Source organism: Meriones unguiculatus, chromosome 16, assembly GCF_030254825.1.
Source record: "Meriones unguiculatus strain TT.TT164.6M chromosome 16, Bangor_MerUng_6.1, whole genome shotgun sequence".
Classification (NCBI taxonomy): domain Eukaryota; kingdom Metazoa; phylum Chordata; class Mammalia; order Rodentia; family Muridae; genus Meriones; species Meriones unguiculatus.
Window position 1 is genome coordinate 10,335,837 of NC_083363.1, and position 12,979 is coordinate 10,348,815.

At 43.5% G+C, this 12,979-nt stretch overlaps 1 protein-coding gene across 1 annotated transcript in view; it reads left to right on the plus strand.

Moving 5' to 3' along the window:
• The window catches only part of LOC110561761 (solute carrier family 5 member 4-like), a 77,367-nt gene that overhangs the window by 38,998 nt on the left and 25,390 nt on the right, over positions 1-12,979 (plus strand). The window contains exon 8 of the mRNA XM_060369345.1: positions 11,388-11,608. Within this exon, the coding sequence (XP_060225328.1) occupies positions 11,388-11,608 (221 nt within the window). The remainder of the gene's footprint in view (positions 1-11,387; positions 11,609-12,979) is intronic.

Consider the following 12,979-nt stretch of genomic DNA (forward strand, 5'->3'; position numbering starts at 1 on the left):
TTAGGGTATGTACCTAAATATAGATATATCAGGTGGTAGTTTGATTTTTAACTTTGGGGAGAACATCCTTATTCATTTTTACAGTAGCTGCATTAATTTACCTTCACATCAAGAATAAAAATTATAGCTTTTCCCAAAACCTTGCCAGCATTTGTTATTGTTATAGCATTTAACGGCATTTAACGGCATTTAACGGCATTTAAACAAGGTGAGAGGGAATCCTGATGTAGTTTGGTTTGGATTTAACTGATGGCTTAAGATGTTGAGCCATTTTGTTGTATGTTTAATGGTCAGTTATTCTTCATCTGAAAACTGTTCAGTCCCATTGTCCATTTATACCACCAAGTGCAGAAATTTGTTCTTTTGAATTTGAAATGTTTGAGTTTATTTTTTAACCATAGTCAAACTTTTGTAGATCTGGGTGCCTGAAACTCATTGGCCTCAAGATCATTGTTACGATATTCTTCAACCTCTCTAGTTTAGGAATGTTTTATGCCTTTAAAATATTCAATATGTTAATTCTATGTTGGCAAAATACCTGGTAAGGATTGTCCATTATTGTATCAATGCCCAGAAACTTGTCTTCTAGGCAATTCTAGATCTTGTCAAGTTCACAAGTATCTAACTCTCACACATTATGTTCTCCAATTCGCTTTCTGAAAGTTTTCCCCCTGTAGCAAGACCAGATCTCCAGGGCAGCAATGTATAATTAGTACCAGCTCTTTTCTATAGGTTCCCAGTAATGAAACAATGCACAAAACTTTGACTCTTTTTTTTTTTTTGATAGATGGATTTTTTACACCATTGATGTTAAGAGTTACCAATGAGCATTGTTTATTTTCTTGTGGTGCTGTGGGGTTTTTTTTCTTTTGTTTTTGATTTGCTAGTCTGATATTTATTCCTTGTGTTTTCTTCAGTGTGGTTTAAATTTTCCTTCTAGCACCTTTGATAGGGCTGGTGGGTTTATAGACAGATACTACTTAAATTTGTTTTTTATCATGATATGTATTTCTATTTCCATCTATTATGATTGAAAGTTTTTCTGGGTATAGTAGTCTGGGCTGGTATCTGTGGTCTCTTAAAAGTTTGTAGAAGATTTGTCTGGGCCCTTCTGGTTTTAGAGTCTCCATTGAGAAATCAGGTAGAATTCTAATTTTATTTATATGTTATTTGGTCTTTTCCCCTTGGAGCTTTTAATATCCTATCTTTGTTCTGTAAATTTCATGTTTTGATTATTATGGGACTTTTTGGGGGCCAGTCTATTTGGTGTTCTGCATGCTTCTTGTACCTTGATAGGAACCTCCTTTTTTAGGTTAGGGAAATTTTCTTCTATAATTTTGTTGAAATAATTTCTGTGCGTTTAGCCTGGGTTTCTTCTCCTTCTTCTAGTCCTATTATTCTTAGACTTAGTCTTTTCATAGTGACAAGATTTCCTGCATGCTTTTGAAGAGTTAAAGTTAGCCTGAGTACAACTCCATTTTGAAATAAAGAGCTGAATTCAAGTACCAGGAAATATCACAAAATGTGCACCTGGCAGAGAACAAAGTTAACTCTCCTAGCAACAGCCTCCAGGAAATAATACAGAATAAATGCTTCATAGAAAATAGAGACAATCTTCCTGGCAATAATCAATGGGAATCAGTTGGAAATCGGGTGGGAAAATTCTCCCCAATGTTTCAAATATAGTTTAGAAAAATAGCCATTGTGATTATATGCCTTAGCCATTGTGATTATGTGCCTCAGAAAAGGTCACCCACCCTGCTAAACTTCACCCAATTCTGTAATGCCAAGGCTTGTGCCCCACTGCTTGCTGCCATGGAAACTCCCTGCTCACAAAATTTTTCTTTAAAAATCCTGCTCACTCAGAGCTTGGGGTCCCACTTCTCTACTGCTGCATCAGTGAGTCTTGGGTCCCGAGTTTGATCGCTCTCATAATAAAGCTCTCTTGCAATTGCATCGAGTTGTCTCCTGGTGGTCTCTGAGGGTCCTGTGAACCTGGCATTACACTTTATTCCTGTATTCTTGTTTTGTTTTATATTTAATATGTTGTTGACAGGTATTCATTTCTTCAATCTTGTCTTCAAGGTAGAAGATTCCCCCTTTTCATATGTTGTATCTTTTTGGTGAGGTTCCTGTTCAAGTTCCTAAATTTTTCAATTCTACTTTTCCCCCAGTTTTTATGTTCTTTATTGATTCTATTTGAACTTTCATGTTTTGAATATTTTTCTTTATTTCATTCCATTCTTTGAGTTTTTATAGATTTCTTTCCTTCTTTCTTTCTCTTTTTTTTTTTCCTTTATGTTTTTTTGAAACAGGGTTTCTCTGTGTAGCCTGGGCTGTCCTGGAACTCAATCTGTAGACCAGGCTGACCTTAAATTCAGAGACCTACCTGCCTCTGCCTCTCAAGTGCTGGGATTAAAGGCATGAATCACCACAGCCCTGCTTCATGAATTTCTTTAATTGAGTCAAGCATTTCCTTTTTGAGGACTTGTAACAATCATAAAGACTATTTTGAAGTTCTTGTCTGGTGTTCCAGCTATATTGCATTTCTCAGGGCTCACTGTGGTAGATTTGTTTGGCTTAGTAAAGAATTATTGTCCTGGCTGTTATTGATGGTGGCTTACCTCTGATATCTAGGCATCTGGGTTTCAAATGATTGTAATTCTAGGTGCTGATATCTGGTCTTGTCTTTATTGGGGTGGTTATTCTGTTTCTTGCTTTCTGTTACCCTCTTCAGTTCTTAGGAGAATGTGGTGTAGGTGGGTTGCCAGGCTACCCCTGAGATCCTCCCAGGAGTAGCCACTATGAGTTCCAGGTGCAATACGTTTCTATGTTTCAGCTGGGTGAGACTATGAGGGATTTTCTTGACTTAATCACTTGCTGGAGAAAGACCCACCATAAATATGGACCATTTGAGGTCAGAAGACTCACCCTAAATCTAAGACATGTCTTCTGGTGGCAGTCCACAAAAAAAGAACACAAAAGAAGGAAGCTCTTGCTTTTTGCCTGCTTGCCCTCACTATCATTGGCAAGTTCATATGTCCTGCTGCTGAGTCATTCCTTCCCTGGCATTAGAACCTGCTCCTTCAGGATTTCAGTTTAGACAGTAGACAAGCTGAGACATCCAGGTTGTGGACTGAACAACTACCAGATTCTTGGCCTTTCTGTTGGAAGATAGTCATTCTTATACTAGCTGGAACACAGCCTATAAGCCACTCTAATAAATTCCATATTTATTCAATGTATTAGCCCTGTTCCCCTAGAGAATATTGACTAATGCGGATTATGATATTAGGAATGGGGGTCTAGAGAAAGAGAATCATCATAAGGATGAATTTTTAAAGCATCTAGAATAAGCTTTCCAATTTGCCTATTCCTGCATTTACTGAAGCCTCTCCTAGTAAAGGGTGTGTACTATTCAAAGAACTTACTGAGATAAATGCATTTGATGATCCTGATTCACCTATTGTGAGAAGCAAGGAAGTTGGTGACATTATATTTTAAATTTTCAACAATTTGTGAGACAATATGATGCTGGCTAGTTGCTTCTAGCACCTCTGGATAAATTAACAAAGCAGAAGAATGAGCACCCTGATAAAATGAAGCCAACTTCAGTTCTCTCCGGACAAAGGAAAATAATGAACTCAGTGGTGCAGTTGACCAGATCCAGATGTACAGAAACATTCTATGGGATTTTAAGTTTTCCCCAGGAAGAGGATAGTCTCACCAGTACCCACAGAACTCAAGTAGTGAAAAGTTAGTCCAAAGTCCATATTATAAGATAAACTGAACAGGGGTCTAGGTCCTCTCCATGCATGGTCCATGGGTTAGTGCATCAATCTCTGCAGGCTCCCCTGGGTACAGATTTTTGGCCTTGTTGGTCTCCTTGTGGAGCTCCTGTCCCCTCAGGGTCCTTCTATCTTCCCCTTCTTCCGTAAGACTCCCTGTGTACAGATGTAGCCCATAGGCAGCTCAATTTTCTTGTGGGTTCCCAAGTAAGGGGAGCAGGGGCCTGCTCTTTGATCACTTCCCCTGGCAATGCATCTTTGCCAGAACTAAGAGGAAGAGGATCCAGGAAATCCTGATGAGACTTGACAAGCTAGGGTCAGATGGCAGGGGAGTCCACTTCCCCTTTAAGTAGACTAGGGGAAAGGGATGTGGGGGAGAGGGATGAAGGGTGGGGCTGGGAGGAGATGAGGAAGGGGGCTACATCAGGGATACAAAATGAATAAATTGTAAAAAATTAAAACAAGTAAATAAGTTTTAAGTAAATAAGTATAAAAAAAAAGATGGGCTGAATGAAACTCCAAATTTCAGCCTCAGAGGGTTTGGGCAGCTAAAGTAAGAGCACTGCTCAGTAAGAAATAGGATCTTACAATTTGGGATGGAGATGTGTGGGAGGACCCTACTGAGGCCAAGGACTTTGAACCTTCAGATTCTGAAGGGTTCCTCTCACCCAAGGAAGTAATATCTCCATCCTTAGCAAAGATCGAATCTCTACTCCTAACCCCTGCATCTCTCTGGCTTTACCTGAGGGAATCAATCCTTCTTTGCCTGCTGAACCATCAGTGACTCCCTAGAAGGGATGCCAAGCCAGACAACACTGGTGTCCCTCAGGGCTCACCAAAAGTTGCCTCTAGACCTGTAACCAGACGTAAGGCTAAGCAAACTCCTAGAGGGAAGACAGAAAGTGTAGTCCATGAGGAGGTGCACTCCATCACCAAACAACTTAGTGAATTTGATAATTCATTCAAGTAAAAGTCTGGAGAATATTTGTGGAAATGAATTTTTAAGGATGTGGGTAATTGTGTAAACTTGATCAGAATGATTTTTTTTAATGTGAATTCACTAAGTGGGAGACTCTAGGTTTAATATGGAAGTTCCTACAGTTAAACAAGGTAGCAAAAGTTTGATTGGTTGACTGGAGCATCTTTCTAAAGGTAGCCCATGGAAAAGGAGCTGGAGTCAGCTGATACCCCTTAGCTTAGAGTTAATGAAGCGGTTTTAAGGCTCATGGAAATTGCAATGCTAGAGTGGGTATGGTGTGTAAAATCCAATCCTTCACAATGGGAAGGCCCAGAAGATACGCCCTATTCCAATACTCTAAGACACAAAACTGTGAGAAGGGAACCAGCACTTTGGAACATCTTGGTTGTCTCCCTTTTCCTTGTGCCATACCTTAGGGTAGGAGAGGCTGCTGTTGGATGAACTAAATGCAATGGATTTAATTGGGCCCCCAAAGTAGCACGGGCCCAGTGGCAGCAACGAATCTTGAAAGGCAAGGCAATCATAGTTACCATAGGGGGCGACAGAGACAAAGCAGTGTCAACAATGGGCTAACTCATAATGGTCAGCATCAGCAAAGTGGCATGACTCATATGGACCTTCAGTACTGGCTAATCTGTCATGCTGTTTCTAAGCGTGAAACAGTTAAGAAACCAATTGCATTTTTGTTTGACAATAGCGAATCTTGGGCTGTGAACCCATTTGCAGACTTAAACCAGTTTCAGACCCAGAAGCCCATGAATGAAGGAATATCCAGGTCTCTCTGAGGAAGGACCTTGATAAAACACCTAAAAGTTTTACTGTTAGTCTTTCTCCAGTCTTCCCCCCAAGAGGAAACTATAGCCTTTTACAAGGGTCGCTGTATACTGGGAGAAAGGAAACAGTCAGGCTATCTGGGGTTTTATTGTTTACTGGTTCTGAGTTGACACTGATTGCAGGAGACCCCAAGAAACATTAAAGTAGGGGCTTATGGAAGTCAGGTAATTAATGGAGTTTTGGCTGAAGTCTGACTCAGAGTATGTCCAGTGGATCCACAAACTCATCCTGTGGTTATTCACCCAGTTCCAAAGTGTGTGACTAGGATACATATACACAGAAGTTGGCAGAATTTATCCCATTGGTTTCCCTGGCCTGCAGAGTGAGGATTCTTATGCCTTTAACTTCAAGTGGAAGCCTTTGGAGTTGCTTCCGCCAGGGAACACAGTGATCAAAAGAATATCACATCCCCGGAGGAACTACAGAAATTAGTGCCTCCCTCAAGGACTTGAAAGATGCAGGGGAGATGTTCCCCACCATATCCCTCTTTAACTTTCCAGTCTGGCCAGTGCAGGACAGACGGATCATGAGAAATGACTGTTGATAATAGAAAACCCAATCAAGAGTAGGGCAAGGGAGGACATCCGGAGGCCCACCTGACTCCACACAACATGGTATGAGTGAACAGAAAGTGCCCAAAGGCCAGCCACCTGCCATGCTATGAGGTGTGGGCAGGTGGAGGACACCAGAAATCCACTTGCTACATAGTCTGGCCACTTCAGGGACCACTACAATGTGCAGGTATATGGTGGAAAGATGGGAAAGAAAAAGAAGCAGAACAGTTTGAGCATCGTGGAGAGAGGTAGCGCTGGAAACTTCAGGGTGGAGAGGTATACTGTTGTAAGTAGCCTGCCCTGCCACCTGAGGGCAGGTGGCATGGTCAAATCCCAGCCAGTGCTGCTGCTAAGGGTCATATCAGGGTCTAAGGCTGTGCAGCAGTATGAGTCTGTGGCTCAGATTACCAGTTTAGACCATGTGGAACATTCCTGGTTGAGGCTGCCACCTGGGACCACCTTGATGGCCAAGGGCTGTGCAGAGTTGGCCCTGCCCATCACTGGCTGTGGCACTCTGGAGATCCGGCCCCACCCCTCACCAGCTGCAATGCTTGGGGGAGCAGGCCCTCACCTCAACTGGGCAGTGCAGTAGAGCTGGCTCTGATGACATGGCTACAGGCTAGCTGAACCCTGGGGAATGAAAGTGGGAGAGCTGGCCCTGCTCCTCACCAGCTGAAGCATTGGATGAGATAGCTGGGGAAGTGCTGGAGAGCTTGCCCTGCTAGTGTGAGTATGGGAAAGCTGACCACTCAGCTGCTACCCGGGCCCAGATCCAAAGCTTTGAGTTGGCCCACCCCAACATTTACCTCATCTATGAACTGCTGAACACATGAAAGAGCCAGTCCTGCTGATCCACAGCCACAGGATCTCCATGACACAGGGTAACAACAAGTTATTCCGGAAGAGACCTGGAAAGGATCCAGTATTGATGGTGGAGCAGAAGCCAGAGGCCTTGAACCGGACCAATGATGCATTGCAGAGAAATTTGCAAGGAAAGATGTATAGACAAAAGGGCATAGTGTGTGGCACACTGTGATACACTATAGCTTCCACAATGAGATGAGTTTTCTATGTTTGGTTTGCTTTAGTGGGTTTTCTGTTTTCTTTGGAGGGGAGGTTGCAAGGGTGGAGTTTGGATACCAAGTCAACAAGAGGTAGTGGCCACTTTGGACTTGATGGTAAAATATTCATCCAAAATTCAAGGGCCTTCTACCTCAGTGAAATTCCTAGGAGTCCAGTGGCAGTGGGCATACAGAGATATTCCTTCTAAGGTGAAAATAAGTTATTGCGCTTGGTCCCTCCCACCACCAAGAAAGAAGCACAAGTTTAGTGGGCCTATTTGGACTCTGGAGACATCACATTCCTCACTTGAGTGTGTTGTCCAGCCCAAATACCACATGTCTCAGAAAGCTATTAGCTTTGAGTGGGCTTGGAACAGGGGAAGGCTTTTAAACAGGTCCAGGCTGCTGTGAAGATGGCTCTATGGACTCTGTGACCCAGAAGACCGTGACAGATATGGATGCAGTTTGGAGCCCTTAGCATGCCCCTATAGATGAACCACAAAGGAGACCCTTGGAATTTTGGAGCAAGGGCGTCCCATCATCTGCAGAAATACATCTCATGGCCTGCTACTGGGTCTTAGTGGAAACAGAACAATTGAAAACTGAACCATACTACCTGAGCTGCCTACCATGAGCTAAGTGTTATCTGACTCACAAAGCTATGAAGTAGCATGTGCACAATTCCAATTTCGTTACCAAATAAAAGTGGCATATTTGTAATCAGGCCAAGCAGGTCCTAAAGGCACAAGCAACTTACATAAAGAAGTTACCCAAATGCTTATGGCTTTTACTCCTGTCAATGCCTTCTGCTCTCAAATGCGTGCCTATAGCCTCATGGGGTATGAGAAAACTAAGGCATAGTTTTAATGGTTCTGCACATTGTGTAGGCACCAGCCAAAGTGAACAGCTGCAGTATTACAACCCTCTTCTGGGACAACCATGAAAGATACCTGTGAAGGTAAATGTTCACACTGGGCAGAGCTTCGGGCAGTACACATGGCCATACATTTTGCTTGGAAGGAGAAATGGCCAGATGTGTGATTGTTTACTGGCTCATGGGTTGTAGCCAATAGGCTGGTTGGGTGGCCAGGTATGTGGAAAGGGCATGATTGAATGAATAACAAGAAAGACATCAGGGGACAAAGTATTTGGATAGATATCTCTCCAAATGGGAAAAGGATGTGAAGATACTTATGTCTCATATAAATGTTCACCAAAGGGTAACTTTAACAGTAACGAAGTAGATACCATGACATATTCTGTGGACAGTTAACCTCTTTATCCAGCCATCTTTGCCATTGCCCAATGGGCCCATGGTGGCAGAAATCGAGGTTATACATGGGCTAAACATGAACTGCCACTCACCAAGGCTGAGTTCCAATACTGTGACCTCAATATGTCACCATTCCCCAGGTGACCAACCAGTGACCTGGTGGCAGATTACTGCATCAAATCTCTTTCTTTGTAGGAAGGGCAACAGTTTGTCCTTCTTGGAAAGTAAATAGGACATAAAAAGATGTGATGGTGTGTCAACTAGACAGTGGGTAGACTTGTGATGGCTAATTTTCATCATCAACTTGATTACATTTGGAATCACCTAAAACCCAAGTGGCTGGGCACTCCTATAATGGATCTTTTGAAGTGAGGAGACACACCCTAAGTCCAGGCCACACCTACTGGTGGCAGTCCACAGAAGATGTGGCCAGGACATGGAAGAAGGGGACTTTTGCTCTGTGGGTACTTGCTCTCACTCTCACTGGCAAGTTTATCTGTCCTGCTACTGAGGTATTCCTTCACTTGTGTTAGAACCTACTTCTTCAGAATTTCAGTTTAGACTGAAGACCAGCAGAGACATCCAGCCTTGTGGACTGATCAGCTATCTGATTCTTGGTCTTTCCATCAAGAGTCATCTTTTCTTGTGCTAGCCATAAGCCTATAAGCCATTTTAATAACTCCCTCCTAGACACTGTCTGTCTGTCTGTCTGTCAGTCAGTGTACATGATGGATAAATGCATAAAAATGTAATTGATTGTGAAAGTGTAAAACAATAAGCATAGCTCCATCACTTCAGAATGGCCATTATAACTATAGAAATTTCACTGATATGTATAGAGTTTGGTACTGGGAAAATACTATTTCAGTGGCCATCTTAAATGAGCTGTCTGATTTATTTTTACTTGTGAATTCATTAAAAGAAAGTGATTTCATTTTTTTAAAAAAAACTGCTTTTGAAAAGAAAACTTTTTATTGATTCTTTATGAATTTCACATTATGTATCCAGATCCCACTCATCTTTCCACCCTCTACCCTTGCAACCTCACCCCCAAAAGAAAACAAAAAATAAAAATAAATTAAATAAATTAAAAAATAAATACATAAATTGAAAATAATAGAACAAAAGAAAACAAAAACCCATCTCTCTATGGAAGCTATGGCGTGTCATACAGTGTGTCACACAGTAAACACTTTTGCCCAAACAACTTTTCTTGCAGATGTTCACTTTGCAATGAGTCATTCATTGGTCTGGTTCGAGGCCTCTGGTCTCTGCCTCACTATCAATATTTGATCCTCACCAGGACTCCTCTTAGCTATCCTATTGTTGTCCTGTGTCATCCGATCTGCAAGAGAGGCCCCTTCACAAGCTCCAGCAGTTTGTAGATGAAGTAGATGTTAGGATAGGTCAACTCAGAGCTCTGGATCTGGGCCTCGGTGGAAGTCGAGTTGGTCAGCTTGCCAGCTCTCCTGTGCCCACACCACCAAAGCTTAGATGGAGAGTGGCAGCAGGGAGGAAGGGCAGTCTTCAGAGCACTGCAGCCAGTGAGGGGAATGGCCAGCTCTCCTGCACTCTGGGCCAGCACACCCACCTACCACAGGTGGTGAGGAAATATCAGGAGGCCATCTCTCCTGCACCTATGCCACAGTGCACAACAGATGGTGGGTATGGACAGCTCTCCTGTGCTCTCACCCTCAGGGACAGCTCACCACCACCACCAAGGCAAGTTCTACTGTGCTGTCTAGGCAAGCTGTAGGGCCCACTCTCCTGAGCACTGCTGCCAGTGAGGCTCAGGGCCAGCCCTCCCACTCTCATGCCCTTGAAAGCAGCTCACCTGCCTGCCACCGGAGGCAGTGGGTATGGGGGTGTCTCTCCCATGCCCACACCACTGAATGGTAGACAAGGGGGCAGGGTCAGCTCTCCAGAATGCTGCTGCCAGTGAGTGGTGTGGCCAGCCTTCCCTAATGTGTTAGCCAATGAGGTGTGGAGCCAGCTGTCCTGCCACAGGTGAGTGGGAGGGCAGGCTCAGCACAGTGCTTGGACATCAACATGACCTCAGGTGGCATCCCAGACTAGGAACATCTGCATGGCCTTTGGTGGTAACATAGGCCTCAGAAATCAACACAGGACCACTGCCCAGTCCAAACCCCCACCAGGCATCAGTATGGGCCTATATGTCACCATAGTGTCAGGGGCAGTGCAGCCACTCAGATGAGCATGTTGCCCCATACACATGCACACACACACAAACACACACACACACACACACACACACACACACACACACTGCAGCAGCACAGCGCTCAGAAATCACAAGGTCTCAGGTGGAAGCCCAGACCAGGGACATCCCATAGCATTTCATGGTAACTTGGGTCACAGGCATTGACACAGACCCCAGCTGAAGTAGGACCATGGACTCAGATGTTGTCCTCAGTGGCAGCCTGGGCCAAAAAACATCACCGTGGCCTCCAGTGGTTTCTCAGGCTTCTCCTATCAGCCTGTTCCTCAAAGCCATTGAGTCGCCAGCTCCGCCTTGGTCCACAGCTTCATTTTCTCTCCGACTCTCCACCACATACTCTGTCTTTCCCATCTCTCCATCACATATTCGCTCATCATAGTGGCACCCACAGCCGCAGGGCTGGGGTGGGTGCTTGGGTGTCCTTCTTCTCAAAAAGAAACAATGTTAAAGAATTACTTGCTTTGAGTTCTCTGTGAATGTCAATATTCTACCATGGACAATCCCAGCGGAGAAAAATAAAGACACCATGGATCATTGGGGGAAAGTGCTGAAGACATGACCAGGCTAACAGGAAGTACTCAAGTACCTTCGCTCAGTGGAGCACTCGTGAACATGAGGTGTTTGAAACATTCACAGTGTTTGATCTGCTGCCTTTCTAGCGTTTGCTGAAGTCGGTGGTTATGAGAGCTTCACAGAGAAGTACATGAACGCCATTCCCTCTGTGGTTGAGGGGGACAACCTGACCATCAACCCCAAATGCTACACTCCTCAGCCGGATGCCTTCCACATCTTCCGGGATCCCATCACTGGTGACATCCCATGGCCAGGACTGATATTCGGAATGACCATTCTAGCTATATGGTACTGGTGTGCAGATCAGGTGAGCATGTACATTTGCATGTGTGGCTTATTATTTATATTATTTATATTTGTATTTTTCTTGACTCAAAAAAAGCATCTACTTCCTGTTTTGTACTCGTGATAATATTTAAACTGTCAAACACTTTTATGTGTTTTGTAGAAAATAGATGTTTTGGTCCCTCCTCCCTGCACCATGTTAACACCATCAGAGAGAAATGCATTCAGATCTTTCACTAAAGTGTTTCGGTATTTATTTCCATTCCCAAATCACTGTATTTAGCATATTCTGTGACACAGTTGACTTGTCATTTTTGAAGAAATGAGTACTCTCCAAGTGTACAGTGAAAGACTGAATCAGAATTTTACCAATAACATTCCCAGAAGTGGTTCAAATACTTATAGCTCTCTTTTTAAGCTTTTTAGTTTTCAGATCTTTCTGTTAGTTGAGAATTCAACTTTTCTTTTTTTGGTTTTTTTTTTTTTTGTTTTTTTATATTAATTACAGTTTATGCACTTTGTATCCCAACTGTAGGCCCTTCCTTCATCCCCTCCCAAATACAACCTCCCTCCCTCCTTTGCACCCATGCCCCTCCCGAAGTCCACTGATGGGGGGGGTCTTCCTCCCCTTCCATCTGACCCTACACTATCAGGTCTTACGAGGAGTGGTGCATTGTTCTCCTCTGTGGCCAGGTAAGGTTGCATCCCCCTCAGGGGGGAAGTGGTCAAAGAGTAGGCCACTGACTTCATGTCAGAGACAGTCCCTGTTCCCATTAGTAGGGAACCCACTTGGACACTGAGCTGCCATAGGCTACATCTGTGCAAGGGTTCTAAGTTATCTCATGCATGGTCCTTGGTTGGAGTATCAGTCTCAGAAAAGACTCCTGTGCCCAGATTTTTTGGTTCTGTTGCTCTCCTTGTGGAGTTCCTGTCCTCTCTAGCTCTTACTGTCTCCCCCTTCTTTTATAAGATTCCCTGCACTCTGCCCAAAGTTTGGTTATGAGTCTCAGCATCTGCTTTGATATGCTGCTGGGTAGAGTCTTTCAGAGTCTCTCTGTGGTAGGCTCCTGTCCTATTTCCTGTTTTCTTCTTCTTCCAATGTCAATCCTGTTGGTCTTTCTGAGTGAGGATTGATCATCTTACCCAGGGTCTTCCTTCATGATTAGCTTCTTTAGATGTACAGGTTTTAGTATGTTTATCCTATATTATATGTCTAATATCCACTTATAAAGGGAGTATATACCATGTGTGTCTTTCTTCTGGGATACCTCACTCAGAATGATCTTTTCTAGTTCCCCCCATTTGCCTGCAAATTTCATGATTTCCTTGTTTTTAATTGCTGAGTAGTATTCCATTGTGTAAATGAACCACAATTTCTGTATCCATTCTTCGT